Here is a 22,736-nt window from a genome sequence, read left to right as displayed (position 1 = left end):
TAAATCCCTTCACAGTATCACAGGGATCCTCAACCTTCTTTCTGAGGGCCATTGAAAGCTCTTGTGATCCTGGCAGGAGGACACCACACATGTCAGTCACAAAGAGTGCAGCAGACCCTCGATATCTGTAATTAAATTAAGTCAGCCAGGACCACCTGCAGACTCCTTAAGGAGGGTTTCTTCATCGGCACCTCAGCCGGGACACCTGATTCTGATTTGGTGGGCTTGAAGTTGTCCTAAAGGATGGGGTGGGCTATCTTTTTTCATGTGACAAATAATCGTTTTTGTACGTTTAGATCAGGGGTCCCCAACTCTGGTCCTGGAGGGCCGCAGTGGCTGCAGGTTTTCATTCTAACCCTTTTCTTAATTAGTGAGATGTTCTTGCTGCTAAATAACTTCTTTTGAATTCATTTTAATTGACTTGTTCTTGAAGACTCAGACCCCTTAATTGTTTCTTTTTCCTTAATTAGCAGCCAAACAATAATGAGTCAAAACATGAGCAGCACACTGTGACCATCATACAATATCTGAAAATAAAAAGGGTGAAGGTCTCAGGCATCTTGATCTGCTCAGGTCCCCGATGCTCTTAGAAAAGAGAAAATCCACAATTTCGGACATGTTTTACACAATGAGAGCAGCAACAAGCCGTGGAATTAAATAACGAGTTAAATTAACTACAAGACTCGGCGCCTCATTAAGCAATTGGTTGGAGTTTGAGGCCTCCACTTTGCGTTTACCCAAAATTACCAAAGTTCAGCAGCTCCAGCTTGTAAATGGGATTCAGCAAAGGCCTGGCGCGTCGAGATGATTCCACTGACAAAATATCTACGTTTTTAAAAGCTTTACTCGCTTCACGTTTGTGTTTGGGTGCCATTTAAGGAAAGAAATGAAGCAATTCAGAGGAACGATAAAGAAGTTCAGGGGAATAAACCTTAAAAAACAAGTCGAATGGAAAAGGAGTTAATTAGGGGCAAAAACTGGTCACCAATTAAGAAAAGGGTTAGAATGAAAACCTGCAGCCACTGCGGCCCTCCAGGAGACCCCCGATTTAGATTATGAGAATGGATGCACCGTATCGATCTGACGCATCATTTGTTCAAGTGCATCACGTTCAGCTGACGCTTTGGTGTCCTGAACTTGGTGTGACTTTTTGACAAGAATCTCATCTCGTGGTCCTTCTTCGTTTTCATAACACGCTGTCTTCGTCCTTGAGTCTGCACACAGTGAGCCTGATTGGGGTCTCCATAGCAGGAGTGATGGCGTGTGCCCACTCTGACATCAGAACACTGTGGCAGTCCTGACTGAATTCTCCACCGACTAAGACGGTTATTTTCTGTACTCTACGTGGTTCACCAACTGAATTCACATCCCGGCACCCAGTCAAGATGCACCTTGAAGGAATTTCTACCCAAGACTACGTGGACTGCCATGTTGCTTACGGGGAGCTTGTGTGCAGTTCTGCCAGGATAGGCTTTGCTGTCCCACCATCTTGTTCTGGAGGAAAGGTTTTGAGAGATGGATGACTCGCCAGTGTGCTGAGCTGCTCTAACGTAATGAACGTATCTGAAGGCACATGAGCTGGTGGGATGAGTTTATTCATCGTCTACACAACATCACAATGGTTTAGTCACACATCTCCACTAACATGGATTAACTATGGTTGACCACCGAAGAGAGGGTGGATGTTTGCTACCGTCTGACTATATTTACTTTTTTGGCTACTATTCAAAGATGGAAGGATCTTCCTCGAGTGATTACCCAAGTAGTCGAGGAATGGAGAAGTGAGACGTTGAGGGTCTTCACTTCCCTGGAGGTGTGATCACGTTATACTCAGCCTGGACCAACACAAAGCTGTTTTCTCTGACCTTCCGTACCTGGACCAGCTCTCCGCTTTCTTGTACGTGAATGATGCCATTGTTCTGCTCGGTGAAGGACACCTCGGTTCGCTTGCGGCAGTACTGAGCGCGGAGGTACCGGAGACCCGCCGCCATCGCCATGCCCAGACCTGCTGAGCAGCCCAGCAGGATCCCCAGCTCCACCGCACCGAGCTGAGAGCCCCTCGCCAAGTTTCCTCCTTCCTTGCTGGACGTTCCATCCTCATGGGTGGGCCTGCTCTCTGCTCCTATGGATTTGTTTCTGTCCCTCCCTGCTTTCTGCTCTCTGGGCTCGCCCTTCTCTGTCTGTTGAAGAAAGTCGGCCGAAACCTTCAGCGTCACGAGGACGGACTGCTTCAGCGCTGGAGATGGATTGTCTGCCATGGTGGCCTGGTGCTGGCGGAGTTGGGAAGTCACCACACTGCTTGTCTCCACTTGAGGCCAGCTAGTCGGTAACAGGAGGGTCTCACTCCAAGATCGTGAAACATCGGTCACATCTTTTGAACTTCTAGCCTTAAAATACAACAGAAAATGGAAATTATTTAGTGAAGTACACATTGAAGAGAGAATCACAAAGGACGTCTGCAGCTCAAATCTGATTTCACTCGTATGTGATGGAGATCCTATTGTTTTATAGACGTGTGAATGGAAAAAAAAAACACATAGGGGCTCAATGGCGACCTACCATCCAAAATCAGTATAAACCAAAATAAACTGAAGCAGGCTTTTGGCCCACACAGGCCCAGGAGAAGTGAACCATGGAAACTACAGGCCCACAATAACATACTGCATATATTGTTCTTTAATAGTAAAACATTAATTATTCAAAAATGTCAACGTCAAGAAGCAAGAACTAGGAAGGATCAAAATGGTAAAGCAAAAAAATTAAGAAGACCCGTTCTGTACCTACACGGTACATGATTTAAATGGATTCTGAGTCACATGAAGGCTCCACGGAGATCTACCATCCAAAATCAGCAAAAATCAAAAAATAAATGGAAGGAGGCATTCGGCCCACACATGCCCAGTAACTGGAGTAAAGGGCTTTAATGCCAAAACTGAGAGAGGGGAACCATGGGAAGCTCCGGCCCACAATAACATACTTTATATATTGTTCTTTAATAGTAAAACATTACTTATTCAAAAATGTCAATGTCAAGAATCAAGAACTAGGAAGGATCAAAATGGTAAACCAAAAAAGGCAAACCTAAAAGCAAGCAGACCCATTCCGTGCTATAAGGAGTTATTTTCTTTTATTTTTCCTATCTTCTTTCTCTATAGTTTTTGGGTACATGATTTGCATGGATTCTGGGATTGTGAGTCACATGGAGACCCACCATCCAAAATCAGCATAAACCAAAAAAACGGAATTAGGTGTTCGGCCCACACAGGCCCAGTAAATGGAGTAAAGGGCTTTACTAGCAAAAACTGGGAGAGGGGAACCATGGAACCCTCTGGCCCACAATAACAAATATATATTGTTCTTTAATAGTAAAACGTTACTTATTCAAAAATGTCAGCGTCAAGAATCAAGAACTTGGGAGGATTAAAATGGTAAACCAAAAAAGGCAAACCTAAAAACAAGACCCATTCTGTACTACATGGTGCTTGATTTACATGGATTCTGGGATTCTGAGTCGCATAGAGACTCCATTGAGACCCACCATCCAAAATCAGCATAAACCAAAAAAAAAACGGAACTAGATGTTCGGCCCACACAGGCCCAGTAAAAGGAGTAAAGGGCTTTAATGCCAAAACTGGGAGAGGAGAACCATGGGAACCTCTGGCCCACAATAATAAATGCAATGTTTTTCAATATGTTCGGCAAAAACTATAAAGTCCCATTCCGTGCTATAAGGAGTTATTTTCTTTTATTTTTCCTATCTTCTTTCTCTATAGCTTTTGGGTACATGATTTACATGGCTTCTGGGATTTTGAGTCACATCGATGCTCCATGGAGACCCGCCATCCAAAATCAGCATAAACCAAAAAAACGGAAGCTGGCATTTGGCCCACAATGCCCAGTAAATGGAGTAAAGGGCTTTAATGAATCAAAAGAATCAAATATTCATTTACCAAAAAAGAGAAATGAAAGTCGACTGAACATAAACCACAGTCAAAGCCTCCACACTAAAGCTGAGATTTTGACCTGCAGCCCCACAAGTTGCAGCATCAAGTGGGCCCGCCCCCCATGGGCTCAACACACAAAGGACAAGGAATGCAACAAGTATTTACTAAATGGATGTATAAAATGAATATATAAATCTAATGATACAGTAGATAATACAGTATTGACTGTGGAGTCTTGGAAAGGGAAAAGCAAACTGCTTATCATGTTGGCTCAGTTTCCCGGAGTGCAGTGGTCTCAATGGGGCCTCACCAGAAAACAAAAGTGACCCAGGGTGAGATATTGATGGCCACCGCCTGCCAGATATAACTGAGTCTGGAGAATGGAGGGTGAAAGGAAGATTTCTAGAAGATGGTTTGTATGAGCAACAGGACAAGCCAATCCACTAGTCAGTGAAGGAAGAACTTCTGTCTGTCCACCCATATTTACCTGCTTCCTTTATTACAGGTGAATGGGAAAAGAGAAGTAACAGGCCTGGAGTAGAAACCATCACTTGGTGGGACATCAGTCCATCACAAGGTACAACCACCTAACCAGAGTCTGGTTACTGAAGGCCGTCCATCTTTGGGATGTGTGAAGGTACGGGTTTATACAGGCACCTGGACTGGCCATCAAACCTTGGTCATGGAGCTGTTATGACGTAAAATCATCAAATCCATTTTAGGGGAACAAAAGGCTCAAGGACAACTTACTTCTGTCTCCAGAAAGTGGGACAAAATCCCACAAGGAGAACATGCAAACGCCACAGAGAAAATGACCTTGCAACCCATGAAACAGGACCCATGATGCAGCAGGCATGACCAGGCATGGGATTTGAACCAACAATAATGGACCTGAGAAGAAGCAGCAGTAATAACATAAAGATGATAAATCCACTGAATCCAGTTCAGAGTCATAGATAGCAGTGGGTCCCATTTCAGTATAGCAAGATGCGCAAGGTTGGCCCCAACCTTACTGGTCCATTGCAGGACCTACACAAGCATGGAGAGAACAGGCAAACGGCACACACACAATGACTAGGCATGGAATTGGAACCCACGACACCAGGCCTAGTGGCACTAGCCCCTGTGCCACCATGCCAGACGTAAAATACAGTAAGGCTTCATTCTTAAATGAATGTAATCCAATCCATGGTTATGGAGCCCATCTCAGGGCCTCTTCATCAATTAGCAGATCACACTCTTCCATAAAACTGACTGGCTTGAAGCTGCAAGTTTATTAATTTGCCAAAGCCACTTACTATAGTATGGAATCATGGGAGGGCTGCCCTTCTGTGACAGGGTGTACTCACAAGCATGGTACCAAACACACATCCTTTACATGTTCTAGAACTCTGAGATGACCAGTGTGGTGTTCTGGACCGGCCCACCGAATGGGCAAGCTGATTAAAAAGACAGGCTCAGTTATGGGACGTCTCCTGGACTCGCTGGAGGTAGTGGTGGAGCAGAGAATGAAGGAAAAAACTGTAGCAGTTGTACTTAATTGGACTGCAATTCCCAGCAACCCCAGAAGTACGATCCCATTGGGCAGTGTTGCATATTACTATGGGAGGGGGGTTTACTGGGAGAAATAAGATAAGACACTGAATTTAAAAGCTGGCTATAAGAAGTCGACTGATCGCGATCATCTACTGTCTTCTTTTTGCAACAATTCACCTCCCAACTGGAAGACAAATACTATCAGCCTCGTTTCTCTTGATTTATCATCTTGTCGTCTGCCCACGTGTGATTTCATCTTGGTTGGGAAATGTCTTCATCTGAGGAACACTCCCAATCCCCACAAAACAAAACTTTTCATAACTATCTGCGCCCCGTGCTCGCTGGGATAGGCTCCACCCCCATGACCCTGGTCTGGATTAAGTGAGTTAGAAAATGACAAAGAACCATCCATCTAAACACCAGGGCACGGGCAGAAGCCACAGATGCCACACATGTTTTGAACCTTGCAGTGCAAACCACTGTGCCACCACAGTATTGTCCTCCAAGCCTTTCACTTTCTGCCATTTTCTGTTCTTTTGACAGAGTGAGGAAGAAGCAACAAAAAAATACAAACAGGAAAGAGCCTCTTACTTGTGCATCTTCTTGGCAGCCGTGGCACCGCTCCAGTTCTCCGGCCGTGCTCTCGCCTCCTGCCCTGCAAGATACCATCAGGGAGCAATAAATGCTAAGAGTATGAGAAAGGTGAGCCGCGTCTGAAATGGAGACCATCTATTAACACTGCGATTCATGGCCGGCTGTCAGCAGCCACATTAGCTGGAGCTACGGCGACGCGGCGGAGCCCACGTCCATCAGCACGGACCCACTCGGCGAGCATTAAATCAGGAAGTCATGAGGCCTCCTAGCTAAATGACACACAGGAAAGCAAAAGCAATTTGTACCCTGTGTCCCGTCTGGCAAGCTCTTGGATTTACACCCAGCAAGGAGCCCTCGGCTGTGGCTGCTCGTCCGTCTTGGAATCAGTCCATGATGTCAATGGTGTCTTTTTACCCCCCATTGATGAAACAATTAAGTCTCCACGTGGTGGAAATTACTAAGGGAGAACCCGAGACCCTCTCCATTGCTAAAATAATCAAGTGGGAAATGCTGCACTGCTGCGGACCACTGTTGAAAGGACGATCATCTCTCTGTCACTCAGGGGCCTCTGGGGGGGTCTTAATCGGAATACACATGGGGTCCACAAAGGTGGGTGGGGGAGGGGGTATTTGGTTGTCCTTTCATTTTAGGTGGGCTAAAATTTTAATTTCTCACTGAGTTGGCTGCTGAGTGGTTGCTCTCTACGGGACCACCTCCAGGGGTGCAAGGTGGGATTAGTCGTCATGGTCCGAGCGTTTGGGATTCTTTGGTGGAGTGCGGGTGTCTGGGAGTAGTGAGGGAGGGAGGTGACGAGCGCAATTTGTCACTCGCTAGTATCCTTGCCATCGAGATCACCGCCTTTACTTCTTTGCTCCAGGATTTTACTTGGAACCTCTGAAAAAATCCGGTAAGTGCCACATGTTCATCCTCCCTCTTCTTCTTCTTCTTCTTCTTCTTCCTTTCTCTTTGTTTTTCTCTCACTCACTGTTAGGCTTGTCAGATACTACAGTCAAAATCAAAGCAAGACAAGTTCCCCCATTTTGAGACTTTTCCCCCCCAATCTGGAAAAAAAAACTCTTGCAATTATCGATTACTAATTGATTCATTTTTTATCGATTACAATTATCAATTACTAATTGATTATTTTTTTATCGCTTATAGTTATCAATTACTAATTTACATGTTTGATAAACACTGTTTCAGAAAATGGAGCAACGTTTCGATGTAAAGAAAAGGCTTGTCACCTGCATATGTAAATTAATAGAGAGATGGAAGGAATTATTAAAGAAAAGAGTGAGCAACACACGGCAGGAACAGGAGAGACGGTGAAAAGCCAGCTTGGGTTCAGACGAGGGAGGCCGTGTTTTACTGACAGGCTGGAATTCCAGGAGGGAGCAACCAAAGGATACGACTTATGATGTTACTTAACTGGACTTTCAGAAAGCGTTTGATAAGACGCCACATGAGAGGAGAGAGGAGAGGTAGGGAGCAGGCGCTGATACCACACTTTGCTGCACCCACCACGTGACAAACCAACTCAGGATCCCAGATTAGGACCCAACTGCGGCCATGCAAAGGGTGACACCTCAGCACCCCACTAGTTCACATGGAATAAAACCAGTGTGAGAGGGTTGGCATCAAAAAAGAAGAAGTGGCAGTGGGTCTGGTGTGTAGATGGGTGCAGAATTGACTCAGACACAGGAAGGGTGACGGGGTGAGGACCCTCATCAGAATTGGGTGACCAGCAGGGGGCAGTGCTGGGGCCACCACTGCTATTTTTACTTTTTCGTATCTGAAGTATAGGGGAAGCATTGTAATCGTCTAAAGATTTGATGTCGACATTTTGACAAATCTCGATGTCTTAGACCTCCCTTTCTCATTTATGAAGTATAGGGGGAAGCATTGTAATCTTCCAAAGATTCAGTGTCGAGATTTTGACGAATCTCGATGTCTTAGACCTCCCTGCGTCTGAAATTCTGTCTGTTGTGTGTGTAAACACGATCACTTGAGTACGCTTTCAGTTAGGTCAACCAAACTTTGCATACAAGTATTAGGCGTAGATTTCTATCAACTTTTGGGCTATTTCCATTAACCGGAAGTGGTACGCTACCTTTTATTTATGCTGCTGCAGAGTCCGATTTATTCATCTTTACTTTTATAATAATTGTTCAATGTATTATTAATTTGGTTTGTTGATGATGGTCCTTTAATGTACATAATATAAAAATATAATGATTGTCTTGCAGTTTACTCCTCAAATATCCATTCTTATATCTGAGTATACGAGAAAGTTGAGGGAAGGAGACCACTCCCGATTTTTAATAAATAGAAATGATTTGGATAGGAATATAAATAACAAGCTGGTTAAGCTTTACTAAATTGTCTCTAGTGTGTGCTTGGTGTGTGGGTGTGTGTGGTGTGCCCTGTAGTGGGCTGGCGCCCTGCCCAGAGTTTGTTTCCTGCCTTTTACCCTGTGTTGGCTGGGATTGGCTCCGGCAGACCCCCGTGACCCTGTAGTTAGGATATAGCGGGATGGATGGATGGATGGTTAAGCTTTCAGATGATACCAAGATAGATGGATAAGCAGATAGTTGAGAATCCATTGAATCATCACACAGGCTTGGGCAGATTTGTGGTAGATGAAATGTAATGTCAGTAAATGTAAAGAATTACACATAAGAGGTAAAAATGTGAGGTTTGAATACACAATGGGCGGTCTGGAAATCCTCATGAGAAGGAGTCATAGTGGACTATTAACGGCCAGACAGTGTTCAGAAGCCATTAAGAAGGCTAACAGACAGTCAGGTTATATAGCGCCTTGATGTGTGGAGTACAAGTCACAGGAGGTTCTGCTCAGGCTTTATAACACACTGGTGAGGCCTCATCTTGAATATGGTGGGCAGTTTGGGTCTCCATAAAGATATAACAGCACTGGAGAAGGTCCAGAGAAGAGCGACTCGGCTGATTCAGGGCTACAGGGGATGAGTTATGAGGGAAGATTAAAAGAGCTGAGCCTTTACAGTTTAAACACAAGGGGATGAAGAGGAGACCTGAGTGAAGTGTTTAACATTATGAAGGGAATTAGTGCAGTGGATCGAGACGGTGACATTAAAATGAGTTCATCAAGAACACGGGGACACAGTTGGAAACTTGTGAAGGGGAAATTTTGCATAAACATTAGAAGTTTCTCAGGTGGGCTGGCACCCTGCCCAGGGTTTGTTTCCTGCCTTGTGCCCTGTGTTGGCTGGGATTGGCTCCAGCAGACCCCGTGACCCTGTAGTTAGGATATAGCGGGTTAGATAATGGATGGATGGATTAGGAAGTTTTTCTTAGACACTTGGAATAAGTGACCAAGTAGTGTGGTAGACAGTAGGACTTTAGGACCTTTCAAAACTCGACTTCATGTTTTTTGGAAGAAATAAGTGGAGAGGACTGGCGAGCTTTGTTGGGCTGAATGGCCTGTTCTCGTCCAGAGTGTTCTAATGTTCTCATGTCTGCCAAATAAAGAAATGTAAATGTCACAGCAGCGATCCCTGAACCCAGCGGTACAGAAGACAGGGTGACAGGTACCGGCACACCAAGCGGATTATGGCGATGGCAGCTGGGGAAGCAAAAACCTGGAGCAGGTGAGGACAGGGAAAATGACATTCAGAATGTCAAACTGTCAGATGACTCAGGAGGGTAAGCAGGTGCTTCGTCCACACTGTTTAGAGCAAGGATGGTGTGCCGCTGACCTCATCTGGGGAAATAGTCGGGCCGTGGAAGGAGGGCCTACTAAATCTTACTGTCATGCCTTCCTTTAAGAGTCAGGGGACTTCGAGGAGGACTCACTCATCACTGGAGCTGAGGTCCCCACTCGGTGACAGGGTCTCAGGGGTGGGTGATACTCATCCTCAGCTCCGGAGGGCTCTGGATATGGTTGGGCTGTCTTGGCTGACACACTTGAGGTGTGGAGTCTCAAACGAGTTTGAAGTGTTTGAGGATCTCACTTTTTCGATTTTTGTAGCCCCCAATAATTCATCATTTTTTTGACAGCCCTTCAGCCCTGGACATACCTTGTTTGCATGAAGCGGTCAAGTGGCTCAGTCAGGCTCTGCTTCTGTTGTGTTGCTGCAGCCCTGAGCTTCTCCTCCTTATTTTCCTGGGTGTCTTCTTCAAACAGTGAGGCTTCATTGTGACCCGCGTCTGAAATGGCCTCCGTGGTTCTTGTCAGCGAGGAATTGGCAGACCAATCTGGCAGAAAAACAAAAATGAACACATTACAGTGGTCCGTATCTGAGACCAAAGGCCAGATCACGTTGAAGCTTGTTGCTTGCAGGCAGGCGCTCCGTCCAGTGGGCCACACTGCTGGATCTACGAACGCTGGATGAGCTTTGTGGCGCGCAGGTATCAATCAACCCAAACCCAAACTGAAGGTCAGGTAATTTGCTCATTTTAGAAGCCCACCATTCTCTCATCAATCCATTTTAATTTTGTACCAGCTGACCCAGTCCAATGTAAATCAAGGCTTACTGGTTGAGGAGGTTTGTCATTGAATTAAAATGAATTCAAACAGAGCAGAAGTGCAGTCCTCCATCCCTACAACGTCACTCTCAACATACTCACTGAAGGGCTTCATCCCTGACCGGTCCATTTCAAGGTGTTTGTCACGTATACTAATAAAATGAACTGCATTTTTCACTTCAACAGATGGCGCATATAATTGACACTATAATCTAAAAGAGGGAAACATAAATCAAAAGAAACAAAAAGGACTCAAGAAAAGCCGATAGAGAAGTTCTTATCCACCTGGAGACCACTGCCCATCACACAGAGGGAAGCAGCGGGTGGTCTGATAAGGGTCTCGTAATAGACTGGGTGGTGTAGAATTGTCATATTTCTTCAAGGATTTGCAATCTTTACTAATCTCTGCTTTCTTTTCCTGTTCTTCTTGTCCCACCACCACCACCACCTGATCCAAGTCCTCTACGGTCCCCCGTCATGCTGGAGTGAAGGCGACTGCCCCGGCTGTCCACAAAACCCACGGCTTCAGATCCTCTCAGATGAAGTCTGGAAACAACGAGGAACGATTTAAGCACATTTATGTTGGGTAGAATGCTCAGTGGGTGCTGGGTGGTCTTTTGCCCCTTGAACCCCTGCACATTTTTTTTCTCCATCCTAACTTGTGTTTTTTTCTGTCCTCCAGGCCATCTGACCTGATCATCGCACTCATCCATGGAGACCTCCAATAGGATATTAAATATAAGGATGCTACTTTTCAGTTACCGTATATACTTGCGTAGAAATCGGGTCTTGAAACCCGAAAAATCAATCAGAAAATCAGACCCCGACTTATTCGCCCGTTCAAAACTACGACACTTAATTTAACCTTCTTGACTCCTCCAATCTCGCACCAGTTTTCTCAGACGCATCGAATTTTGTTGCAGCAGCGCAGTTACCAATTTCTTTCGCAACTTCAACGACTTTTAATTTAAAATCAGCTTCATATTTTCTTCTGATCGAACGCTCCATCGTAGATAAGGGATGCTCTTACGATGAAAGTGTATGAGGGTGTGAGATACAAAAAACACAAATCAGTGCAAACGTCGCTTCAGAATAGTTTGGGTGTTACCGCGTGGTCACGTAGGCGCAATACATAGAAAACAAAGGCCGTGTGCTCCGTGATTCTGTTCATCTGGACATCGTTTGTTTTCTGATACGCTTCATTACTCATCCAAGTGACTTCCTCAGTGTCAGTCGACTGCAGGTTTCTCCCACCTTATGAACAGTACCTTGGCCTAACGACTGAACTAGCACCATTAACTAACAAATGGGCCGTGTGATCAAAGGTACTGAGACTGAGGCAGCCACTTGGATGAGTGATGTAACGTATGAGAAAAAAAAACGATGTCCAGATGAACGGAATCAACGGAATTTCCTTACCTGGATTATTGAGCATGCATCGAGACAGTGTGCTCCGTGGTGACTCTCTCAGGTGGGCGTCAGCATATCGTAATCTCTTGGACCAATAGCGGGAGTTTTCTGCATTCGACTTATACGACCGACATTATAAAATACCACAAATTATAAGATAAGTCCCGACTCATCCGTGAGAGAACTTAAACGTGAGTATATCTGGTATATGTATATATAATGCCTTGTGCCCTGTGTTGGCTGGCATTGGCTCCAGCAGACCCCCGTGACCCTGTAGTTAGGATAATATAATATATACACACTCTCCTGGCTGTGTGGTCAGTCCAGACTTCCCATGAGACCCTGAGCCAGTCAGTCAACATGTCAAAGCTCCAAATGGAGGACTATGGGTGTACCGTTGTACTCGTGCCCTGGTCACATTTAGGTGGTGTTGGCTAAATTAATGGGCGAGGGTAAGTCAAGAGTTATCCGTTCTTTTGTGATTATTTTATTTGGGTGGGCTGTAGAGTTGCCTAGAGTATGTGTACATGTGGAATGATGGCATGTCTGTGGTCACAGCGGCCAAGTTTTGACCTTCATCAGTCAGTTCCTCTTGTTGATGCCCTGCCCTCCATTTGCCCCACAGAAGAGCAGCGATCAGTGATCTATTTTTTTTTTTATGGGATGAAGTTGGACCAGGCGTTGAAGTCCACGCTCGCAGCGTCCTGGCTCGGACTCGCTCAATGTTGTCATTGACATTGGACATGGACAGCCATCCTGCTCATTCTTCATGCTTGACACCCATCTGACCATTTTGGAACTTCTCACTCCACGTTTCACCGCAGTCAAACACTGTCTCCATATTGAGCAGAAAGCCTTCTGTGGACTTCAGCCCCTGGTAGACCTTCAGCCTTTAAAAAGTGGATCGCTGCTCACCATTCTTCTTCAGTGCAAATGGAGGGCGGAGTGGCCGTGTTTACTCCTAGAAAACAACAATAGAAACTGTGTGACCAAGGTCGAGACTTGACCACGATGACCAAGACAGGGTTCCACAGGAGCCTGGAGAAAGCTGTACAGCCAACTCAAACAAAATGATCACAAAAGTGCAGGTAGCGATTGGCTTCGCCTCGTAGACACACAGCAGCACGTTCTTTAATTTGAATTCAAATCGAATAAATGTGCATGTCTGGGACTCCCCCTCCAGCGGTGGGCTCCTGTTCCCAGACTTCTAGCACTTCTCAAACAGAACGTTCTCCCCACTGCCATCGTGAGGTGCCCCTCTCTGTTTCTGCCCCTCAGGTCATGTGCCGTACCTCCAGATGTAGAGAGCTGCCCGGTCTGGAGCGCCACTGGCGTCGTTCCCTTTGGCGTCACGTCTCGAACCACAGTCGAGTTGATTCTGGCCCAGTAAATGAAGTAGGACTGCACAATGGAGACGCTGCAGGGGAGAGAGGCTGGAATGAGTTAGAAATACACGAGAGTCGTGGCGCCACCCACTTCCATACCAACATGTCCAACATGACAGAAACACAGCTTGGCACATCTGATGTTTGGAAATTATTCATTATTTTGTACAGCTCCAAATGGAACTTCCTTTTAGTTATGTGGAATAGGAGATTTTAACCAATATAAAGTGTGCTTTATTGTATCTTCTTCCATTAAAATTTATTTATGATTTATTGCTACAGAAGCCACCATTTTAGCCATTTGTTATGACCATCTCCACAGCAATCCTCCTAGAATTCCCTGGGGTACACTCATCTGGGTGAAGGGTCAAAGGTCATGCTCTGCACTCGTAGGGTATCCGAGTTTGATCAATTGCACTAAGATCACGACTCCTCGACATTCTGGCTAACAAATCTTTTGCTCTCATTTTTTGACTCTGAATATTCGATTGCGTTGTTAGCTTTGACGAAAGATCCATTGTGAGACCGCGTCCCGTAAGGATTATTGTAAGAAGACAAAAGGCAATGGGAGATGTAAACGTGAACCAGAAATCGTACTCGCCGTCAGGCTAAAGTCAGAAAACCAGGAAATCAAAGAGAAAACGCAGGCAACCAAACCAAAAGGGACAAAAAACAAGGAAATAAAAGTCAAAAAAGCGAAAAAGGATTCAAGCACCGCAAAAACGAACCAAACACCCGATCTGCTTAGAAATCAAGAAATCAACTACTGCTGGGAAAGTTGACCATTATTTTTATTCTTTTATCCAGCCGAGCGATGTTTATAATTGGAATCGCGGCCATATTTATTTTTTTTTGTTCTTTATTTCGCCTTATACAATTTCTCGTATTAGGAATTTGCTAGTTTTCGCAGACCCCTTGGGGTCAGAGTGCAGGGTCAGCCATTGTACGGCGACCCCGGAGCAATTGATGGTTAAGGACCTTGCTCAAGGGCCCAGCAGACAAGGATCTCTTTTGGCAGTGACGGGGATTTGAACCGGCAACCTTCAGGATACCAGCACAGATCCTTAGCCTCAGAGCCACCACTCCGCCCATTTATTTATACTGGAAGTTGATGAGGTCAGAAACGTGATGATCGCAGTCACGTGACCAAGTAATGTGGTGGACAGTAAGACGTTAGGGTCTTTCAAAATTCAACTTGATGTTTTGTCGGAAGAAATAAGTGGAGAGGACTGGCGAGCTTTGTTGGGCTGAATGGCCTGTTCTCGTCTCGAGTGTTCGAATGACCCGCAACCTTCGATCACAAGACAAATCACTCCTCGGTCATATGATGCACCGCTCACGTCACACACATAAATAAATAAAACAAAAAATTCCAAATGTAAAAATTTTATTCAAAAATGGGTGAAAACAAAATGCCAATGAAAGCAACTCAAATAAATAAACAGAACGACGAGTGCGGTCAGAATCAAAACACTAACGACAAATTTGAATTCTTGGGCTAAGCAAACCACCAAAACGAGTGGAAAGTCAAGGAAGTTATGGAGAAAAGACGACAAAAAAGTGAATTTATAACCCATTCCGGTGCATGACATCTCGGGGACAAAGGAGTAAACATCAGCTTTGTGTGCTTTCTGGTTGTCCAAGATTGTGGATTCTTATAAATGTGTCACGATTAGGCTGTTGGTTTTCATTTTTTTTTCATAAATTCTCCTTGACCTCAAAACGCTGTTTTAAGTGTTTTAGAGGCCAAGGAATCTTGTGCTCACATCTATTTTTGTACTTAACCTGTCGGCCCTGACATCCTATTTCTAGTACATATTTATGCAGCCAGTTTTTGTAAAGCACGGGTACATTCGCAGCTGTTGGAAGCGGGCGTGTGCTGCTATTAGATTTTACTGTGACTGTCACGGAGACACTTACACATGCCAATCAAACATGTAAAGTCACCAAGTGTGGGTGACCAGGCAACAGTCAGCAACCTGCCCCTCCAAAAAAAAGAAGACAAAGACTCTGCGGGATGGGGTATGCCCCTGTGAAGACATTCGATACGATCGGATGAACCACATGATTGAAAGAGGAAAAAGTACAGCAACGCTGCAAATGCAAATTCAAAACAACCTTATTGTGCGAAAAATGCAATGCGTATTTGTGATGCCACAACAACAGAAAGTGCTTCAGAAAGTTTCATTCAAAGTAGGATTGGTGTTTGTATGCAGAGAAAACATTTTGAACTGGCAACCTGCAGAAGACCTGGGGCCTCATGTATAACGCCGTGCGTAGAACTCGCACTATAACATGGCGTAAGCACAAAAGCCGAAATGTGCTTACGCACAGAAAAATCCAGATGCAGGAATCTGTGCGTACTCCAACTTCCGCGTTCTTCCACTACATAAATCCCGATCAGCGTGAAAACTAACGCTCGTGCACGCGCTTTATGTAACGCCCCAAATCCTCCCAGAATTACGCCTATTTGAATATGCAAATCAATATAAATCGCCCTTAAGCGCAGCCTTCTGTGAAAAGACAATGGGAAAAGCACGGGAAAATATAAGAATTTCAGCGAATACCAAGTGGAGTCAAAGGGAAAAACATACTATTTGTTCAAATAAACCGTGGTATAATCAACAAAAGGAAGTTGATCGAGTGACATAGCGTGTTGGAGAAACTTGAAAGCTCACATTCACAAAATCGCACAGTGCCGGAAATAAAAAGAATATCAAACATATCAAAGTCGCCATGAAAAGAAGAGTTGTAGCCCACTGTCTGAGTGTCATATGAAAGTTTATTAGGGTACAGAGAAAAAAGGCACACGGTGGGGAAAAAGCACGAAATGTCAACTTCAATCTCGACATTTCCACTTTAATCACGTAGTTTATTTTGTCATTTAGTAGAACATCATAAACTTCATCTTAAAATCGTTTAATTAACCAGTTTCTCAAATCACATCGTAATTAAAGTAGCACGTTAAATGCTTTGTTTTGTATTTGATCTTCTACTCGTATGTGCTCTGTGTGTGTGAATCACTACTTGCTTCTTAAACTGGCTCTCTTCCTCCAACTGGACACAGAGTCCATTACATTCGTGATATTACAGCTCTCTGAATAACTAAAATACTGAGATGTATACGTGATGTCATTTTCATGATGATAGGAGCTAAAGCACGTTATTAAACATGTGTTTCACTTCGATGAAATAATTTATTGTCGAAATTTGTCGCTGCTTTTAGCTGTGTTGTTATTTTCTCTTTCTGTTTTATATTCAATATATATTGGCGTAGCCGTCACTGCAGTCAGTGCTTTTCTTTCCCAAGTAACCGATCGCCACACAATCAGCTCTGTAATAGAAGTTAAGCCATCTGTAAGCTTAGCACCGATTCTTCAAAACGTTTAAAGAACATTGAAATATCTTCGTAGTACATGTTTAATTATTCTATCCTTCACGACACTCCCAGTGAAGAATATAGATTATTTAAATGAAGTTAAAGTTTTATGTGTATAATTTAACAAACATATTTTGCTGCATTTCACCTTAAAATGATATCGTCATCATATGTAAATACGCTTTATAAAGTGGCTCAGGTTGTGAGATATTATAACTGTAGTGCAAGTTTACAGTGGGTGATTGTACTTATAAGTACAAACAGTTCTACAAGGAGCAATTGATTGAGTGCGTTTACAGTTCTTGGGATTAAACTGTTTCTGAACCGTGAGGTCCGTACAGGAAAGGCTTTAAAACGTTTTGCAGTGGCTGAGACAGCGTGTCCTTGAAGCTGTATACCGATAATTCTCTTTCTGATCAGCTGCTGCTGTGATTCACACTCAGATACAGTGATATAAATACTCCGAGTGCTGCAGTGAGAGTAATATTGAAAAAGATGATCCGCTGTGGCAACTCCTAACGGGAGGAGCTGAAAGAAGAAGAAGAAGAAGAAGAAGAAGGTGCAGTGAGAGTAACAACGCTAAAGCAGTTATGGTATTTGGAATACTATGGCTTTTCCTTGGACCATTATATTGTTACGAAGTTAATTACAATCAGATGCGTTACACTAATAAACAATATGCGGTTAATTTCAGTGTATTTATAAAGCCACGTCATGAAAATAATGAGTAACCACACAGGAACAGTAGCACTGCTTTGACTCTGGGTGCCGCCAGTTTGCAAAACCGAGCAGAGAACTTGCGTACGACAAGACATGAGGTACCGTGGAAAAGTGCGTGGCTTTACGCCAAGTGTAGGTTTTATACATCGCAATTTGAACGTGGAAAAGTTCTTACGCAACATTTCTGTGCGTACGCACCGTTTATACATGAAGCCCCTGATGTCTTATAAGTCGTATGAACTCTAAGGCCGCGTTTATACTTCACTCAACGCGACGCTCCTGCTACGCAAGTGTTTTACTGTTTATATTTGCATGCATACTTTACGTAAATCTGGTGGAATCCACCAGGTGGCAGTGCGAGATATCATCACGGTGAGATCAGGTTTCGACTTCCCGGCAATTCACATCACAGTGAACGTCCATTAAATTCCGATGACACCTTACCGCAATATGTCTGAAAAGGAGATAATGATTAAATCCATCAATCCAGGGATGTGTCCATTGCAGCAAGTATTGGGCACGAGGCAGAAACAATCCCTGGACGGGGCCTGAGTTTATCGCAAGGTGAATACAAGCAGACACACATACACGGGCGTCATTTTAGTGTCACCAAATCTGCGTATCTTTGGAAGGAAACCGGAGCCCAGTGTGGAAACCCAGCAGGAAAACATGAGAACTCCGGGCAGGGAATACCAGAGACGTGACTCCCTGTGAGACAGCAGTGCTACCGCTCCGCCACCGTGTCACCCCCTTGTGTGTAAGTATTAACAGTATTCGTTATTTAAATGAAATTAATGACTTATCTGTAGAATGTAACATACATACTTCAATGCATTTCATCATGAAAGTGATATCAAGTAGAAATCTTAGGATTCTAAATGTGCAGAGAGGTGGAATATCATACATTTAATGTGTTCTGTGTAGCGATCTATTGCTGTTTGCTGCTGCTGTCAGGTCCGGGGGAAGCCCCAGAAAAATAAGACGGCACAAAAGATGGTACGCGAGACTTTTAAAATGTGTTGTGTCATTACGATTGGGAATGTGTGACGCTTGAATATAAAAGCAACATGAATGCATCTGTATGCCAGCATTTTGCTTCACCACATCGAACCATTCATGAAACATCGATGCACGCACATCGATCTCGTAGGATCCGCAAAGCGGCTTTCTGTCACATGTAGATAGTAAACAGAGACTCTGACGTCACGTTCCGACGTTTAGCGCACTCCGCCCCCCGACTTTTTTTTGCTGGTACTGCAACTCACGCACGCGTCGTGTTAATTTCTGAGGACCTGCTCAGAGGACGAGTCAAATGAACACTGGGGACACGTGGCAGTCACGTTCTGAGCATGAAGTATAAAGGTGCCCTAACTTCTATAATAACTGGTTTTTTTTGAGCTTCCTAGACACCCCAAAGGTAGAATATCTCACAAAATCATTTTTCTCATAAAAACAGAAAATCCAGGACTGAAAGGGTTAATACGTTTTTAACAATATTGAAAATAAGCAACAATCCCCTGTGATAAAAATTGAATTTTCATGTTAGTGCTGTCATTTTGAGTGGTTTATGTTGACGATTCCTTTGCTGTTTCTAGGAAAGGTCAGCCTGGAGAGTTAAGGTTGGCACCGTCATTCATGCGCTTCGGTGGGCCTCCTCTCAGGCTCAGTAGAGGTCTGTAGTAACCCTCTGAGATGGGGGATGCTGCCATTAACATCATCATCCCCTCCTTTCCCTACAATGCTGAGAAGCAGCCTGGTGAAGGCCCCTTTCAGGACGTCCCAGAAGAAGGTGTCATTACTGACTCGAGCCACCTGCTGGACGGAGGTCTTCTAGCAGCGACTGTATCTCTACCATTGTTAAATTCCTGCAGTTATGCCATACAGCGTCACTTTCTTTTTTTGTTTCTTTTTGTTTGTCCACGGACAACAAAAGGGACGGCCCCATTGGTGCCCCAAAATTTTCTTTTTGCTGTCAGGAGAGCCTGTCATTCCACTACCGGGACACAACGTAAAAATATCACCTTAAAACATATGAAGTTCACATCGTTCACCTCCCGGTTGTCTTAGATGGCACTCAATTCAAACGTTTAAACTATTATTATATCCTTTGTTGTTCTGAAAATTTCTGGTTCACAAATTCTCCCTCTGCTTTTTGACAATAATTTGAGATCACCGTTTTGGCTCCGGTTGTGTGTGTTTATTGTTTTCCGAATTTTTGCCCTTTCTACTTCACTACGGTTCTTGTTTTTCTGTTTTTTGTTAATGTGGACTTTCCAGCTTTGACTCTCTGCTTGTTATTTTGTTCTCAATTTGGCTCCCAATTACTTTTCTGAGATAAATGCTCTCAGTGTCCTGTAAACTCAACACTCAAAGACGCCTTTGCATTTGTTCTGTGTTGCTTTTGAATTCCTGGTTGTGATTATTTTTAGCCCTTTAAAATTAATAATTTGGGTTTAGTTACATGTTCTTTTTCTATTTTCGGTTATCGAACGTTTCTCCACCATTTCCTTCCTTGATTCTTGATGTATGTCCCGGGCACCGTTTTTTAAACTTTTTGTCTTTTTGGTTCTGACACTTGACCCTTAAATTTTTGATTTAGTGGCGTCTCCTGATTCCTCCTCTTCGAGCAGTCAGTAGAGATGGGGGGAACTTGCAGGTAAATGCAGACAGAGGCCGTTTATCTGTTCTCATCCTCTTAGAGCTGAGTGCCGCAATTGATACCATTGATCACAATATTCTTAGAAATTGCCTTAGTCAATGGGTGGGCCTCTCTGGCAGGGTCTTAAATTGGTTTGAATCCTACCTGGCAGGTAGAAAATTCTTTGTGAGTTGTGGTAATCACATCTCAAAGACACATGATATTCTATATGGTGTTCACAAGGCTCTATCCTGGGTCCGCTGCTCTTTTCGATCTACATGCTTCCGTTAGGCCAGATTATCTCAGGGCATAACGTGAGCCACCACAGCTATCAATAGCACCTGATGACCCCGACTAACACAATGTCTGACTTGTATCTCAGAATGGATGAGTAGTAATTTTCTCAAGCTAAATAAAGAGAAAACTGAAATTTTAGTGATTGGCAATAGAGTAATCCCTCACTATATCGCGCTTCAACTTTCTCGGCTTCACTCTATCGCAGATTTTATATGTAAGCATATCTAAATATATAACGCAGATTTTTCGCTGCTTGTCGGGTTTCTGCGGACAATGGGTCTTTTTACTTCCTGTACATGCTACCTCAGTTGGTTTGCCCAGTTGATTTCATACAAGGGACGCTGTTGGAGGATGGCTGAGAAGCTACCCAATCAGAGCACGCAGTTAAGTTCCTGTGTGCTGATTGGCTCAGCGACGGAGCGCCGAATTCGATTCCACTGCGTTAACCAGGAAGTCTCGTCTCGCTCATTCAGCATCAACGTGTTTCACTGTGTAAAGAGTTAACTTTTGTGTTCATCTTTGTGCGTAGTCAAGCCCTTCATTATGGCTCCAAAACGATCTGCTCCTGCTACTGCTTCAGGGGCCATGCCCAAGCGCCAACGGAAGATGCTAACGATTGCCGAAAAGGTAAAAGTTTTGGATATGCTGAAAGAAGGGAAAAGCTACACTGCTGTAGGATGCCATTACGGCATAAATGAGTCCACAATTGTTTTTATTTAAAAAGGAGGAAAAGAATATTAGATCTACGGCCGCAGTTTCCTTTTAACCAGGGTGCAAGACGAGTTGTAAGTGGATGTAATAAGGCAGTAGTCCGGATGGAATCTGCTTTAGGGATTTGGATTGAAGACTGGCGGAAGAAGAACAACGGCGGTGATATACAGTCGCCTGAAGAGGCTCCTTTGCAGGAGATGTAACGCTCTCCTTTGTTGTGCAGTAAAATTAAACTCCTCGGTATCGGACAAGTCATTGCGTTATTGTTGGTGAGTAACCATAATTCATTTTCTACGTACAGTAATTAATACATGTACATACATTTAGTGTAACTGTACACACATATACAATTTTTCTTGCATTGTACGTATTTATTGCTAGTGGCCTGTCTATCGCAATGTAACATATGTCATATCGGAAACGCTCGATATGTTTAAAATAATATTTAGGTTTTACTGTATATAAACAGTGTGTTTACATACATAATTTCAATGAATCTTACCTAATATCTAAGAGAATACAAAGGGATTATGATGTATAACTGTGCAGGGAATATTTATAAACAGTGTGGGAGAGTTTATAAGGGCTTAAAATATATAAAAATAACTATACAAACATATGGTTTCTACTTCGTGGATTTTCACCTATCACCGGGGGTTCTGGAACGCAACCCCCGCGATCGAGAAGGGATTACTGTAATGGATATAATGAGGTTATTAGAAATAAACATGATGCATTAGGATTAAATGTCAAGACGGAGGTAAAGAATTTAAGGGTAACTATTGATTCTGACCTGAATCAGATCACTAGGACAGCATTTTTTCACTTAAGAAACACAGCAAAAGTTAGACCCCTTATATCACTGAAAGATGCTGAGAAATGAGTTCACACTTTTGGTTTCGGTAGACTAGATTACTGTAACGCACTCCTCTCAGGACTACCCAAAAAAGACATCAATCGACTGCAACGAGTGCAGAATGGAGCTGCTAGAATCCTAACTGGGAAAAGAAAATCCGAACACATCACACCAGTCTGAGCGTCACTACACTGGTGACCAGTGCCATTTAGAACTGACTTTAAAATACTGCTTATGGTTTATAAAGCCTTAAATAATCTCGCTCCATCTTATATATCGGAATGTCTGACATCTTATATTCCAAATTGTAACCTTAGATCCTCAAATGAGTGTCTGCTTACAATTCCAAGAGCTAAACTTAAAAGAAGTGGTGAGGCGGGCGGGCGGCCTTCTGCTGTTATGCACCTCAAATCTGGAATAGCCTGCCAATAGGAATTCACCAGGCTGATACAGTAGAGCTCTTTAAAACACTGCTGAACACACGTTACTGTAACATGGCCTTCTCATAACTTCATTTTAGTTTAATCCTGATGCTCTGTATATTCAATTAATTATCATTATTATTCATGGTGGCTCCGCAATCCATAATAACCCCTACTCTCTCTTCTGTTCTTTTTCTGGTTTTCTGTGGTGGTGATCTGCGCCACTACCACCTGATCAAAGCACCATGATGTCGATCCATTGATGGATTAAAGACTAGAAGTCCACGTGACCGTCATCATCAAGTCCCTCCATGAGAATCCTGAATACCATGAGGACTGAC

The 22,736-nt window shown here is 43.7% G+C and overlaps 1 protein-coding gene across 2 annotated transcripts in view; it reads right to left on the bottom strand.

Moving 5' to 3' along the window:
- Positions 1 to 1,396: 1,396 nt before the first annotated feature.
- The window catches only part of LOC120527121 (reelin domain-containing protein 1-like), a 35,647-nt gene continuing 14,307 nt past the window's right edge, over positions 1,397 to 22,736 (bottom strand). For both annotated transcript variants that reach the window (XM_039750213.1, XM_039750214.1), the window contains exons 4-7: positions 13,280 to 13,404; positions 10,130 to 10,307; positions 6,072 to 6,135; positions 1,397 to 2,387 (exon numbers count right to left, since the gene is read on the bottom strand). In XM_039750213.1, the coding sequence (XP_039606147.1) occupies positions 1,800 to 2,387; positions 6,072 to 6,135; positions 10,130 to 10,307; positions 13,280 to 13,404 (955 nt within the window). In that variant the 3' untranslated portion in view covers positions 1,397 to 1,799. The remainder of the gene's footprint in view (positions 2,388 to 6,071; positions 6,136 to 10,129; positions 10,308 to 13,279; positions 13,405 to 22,736) is intronic.

Source organism: Polypterus senegalus, chromosome 4 (genome assembly GCF_016835505.1).
Source record: "Polypterus senegalus isolate Bchr_013 chromosome 4, ASM1683550v1, whole genome shotgun sequence".
NCBI classification, from domain to species: domain Eukaryota; kingdom Metazoa; phylum Chordata; class Cladistia; order Polypteriformes; family Polypteridae; genus Polypterus; species Polypterus senegalus.
The sequence above is the reverse complement of the archived record's forward strand: the minus strand, read 5'-3'. Positions and strand labels throughout refer to the sequence as shown.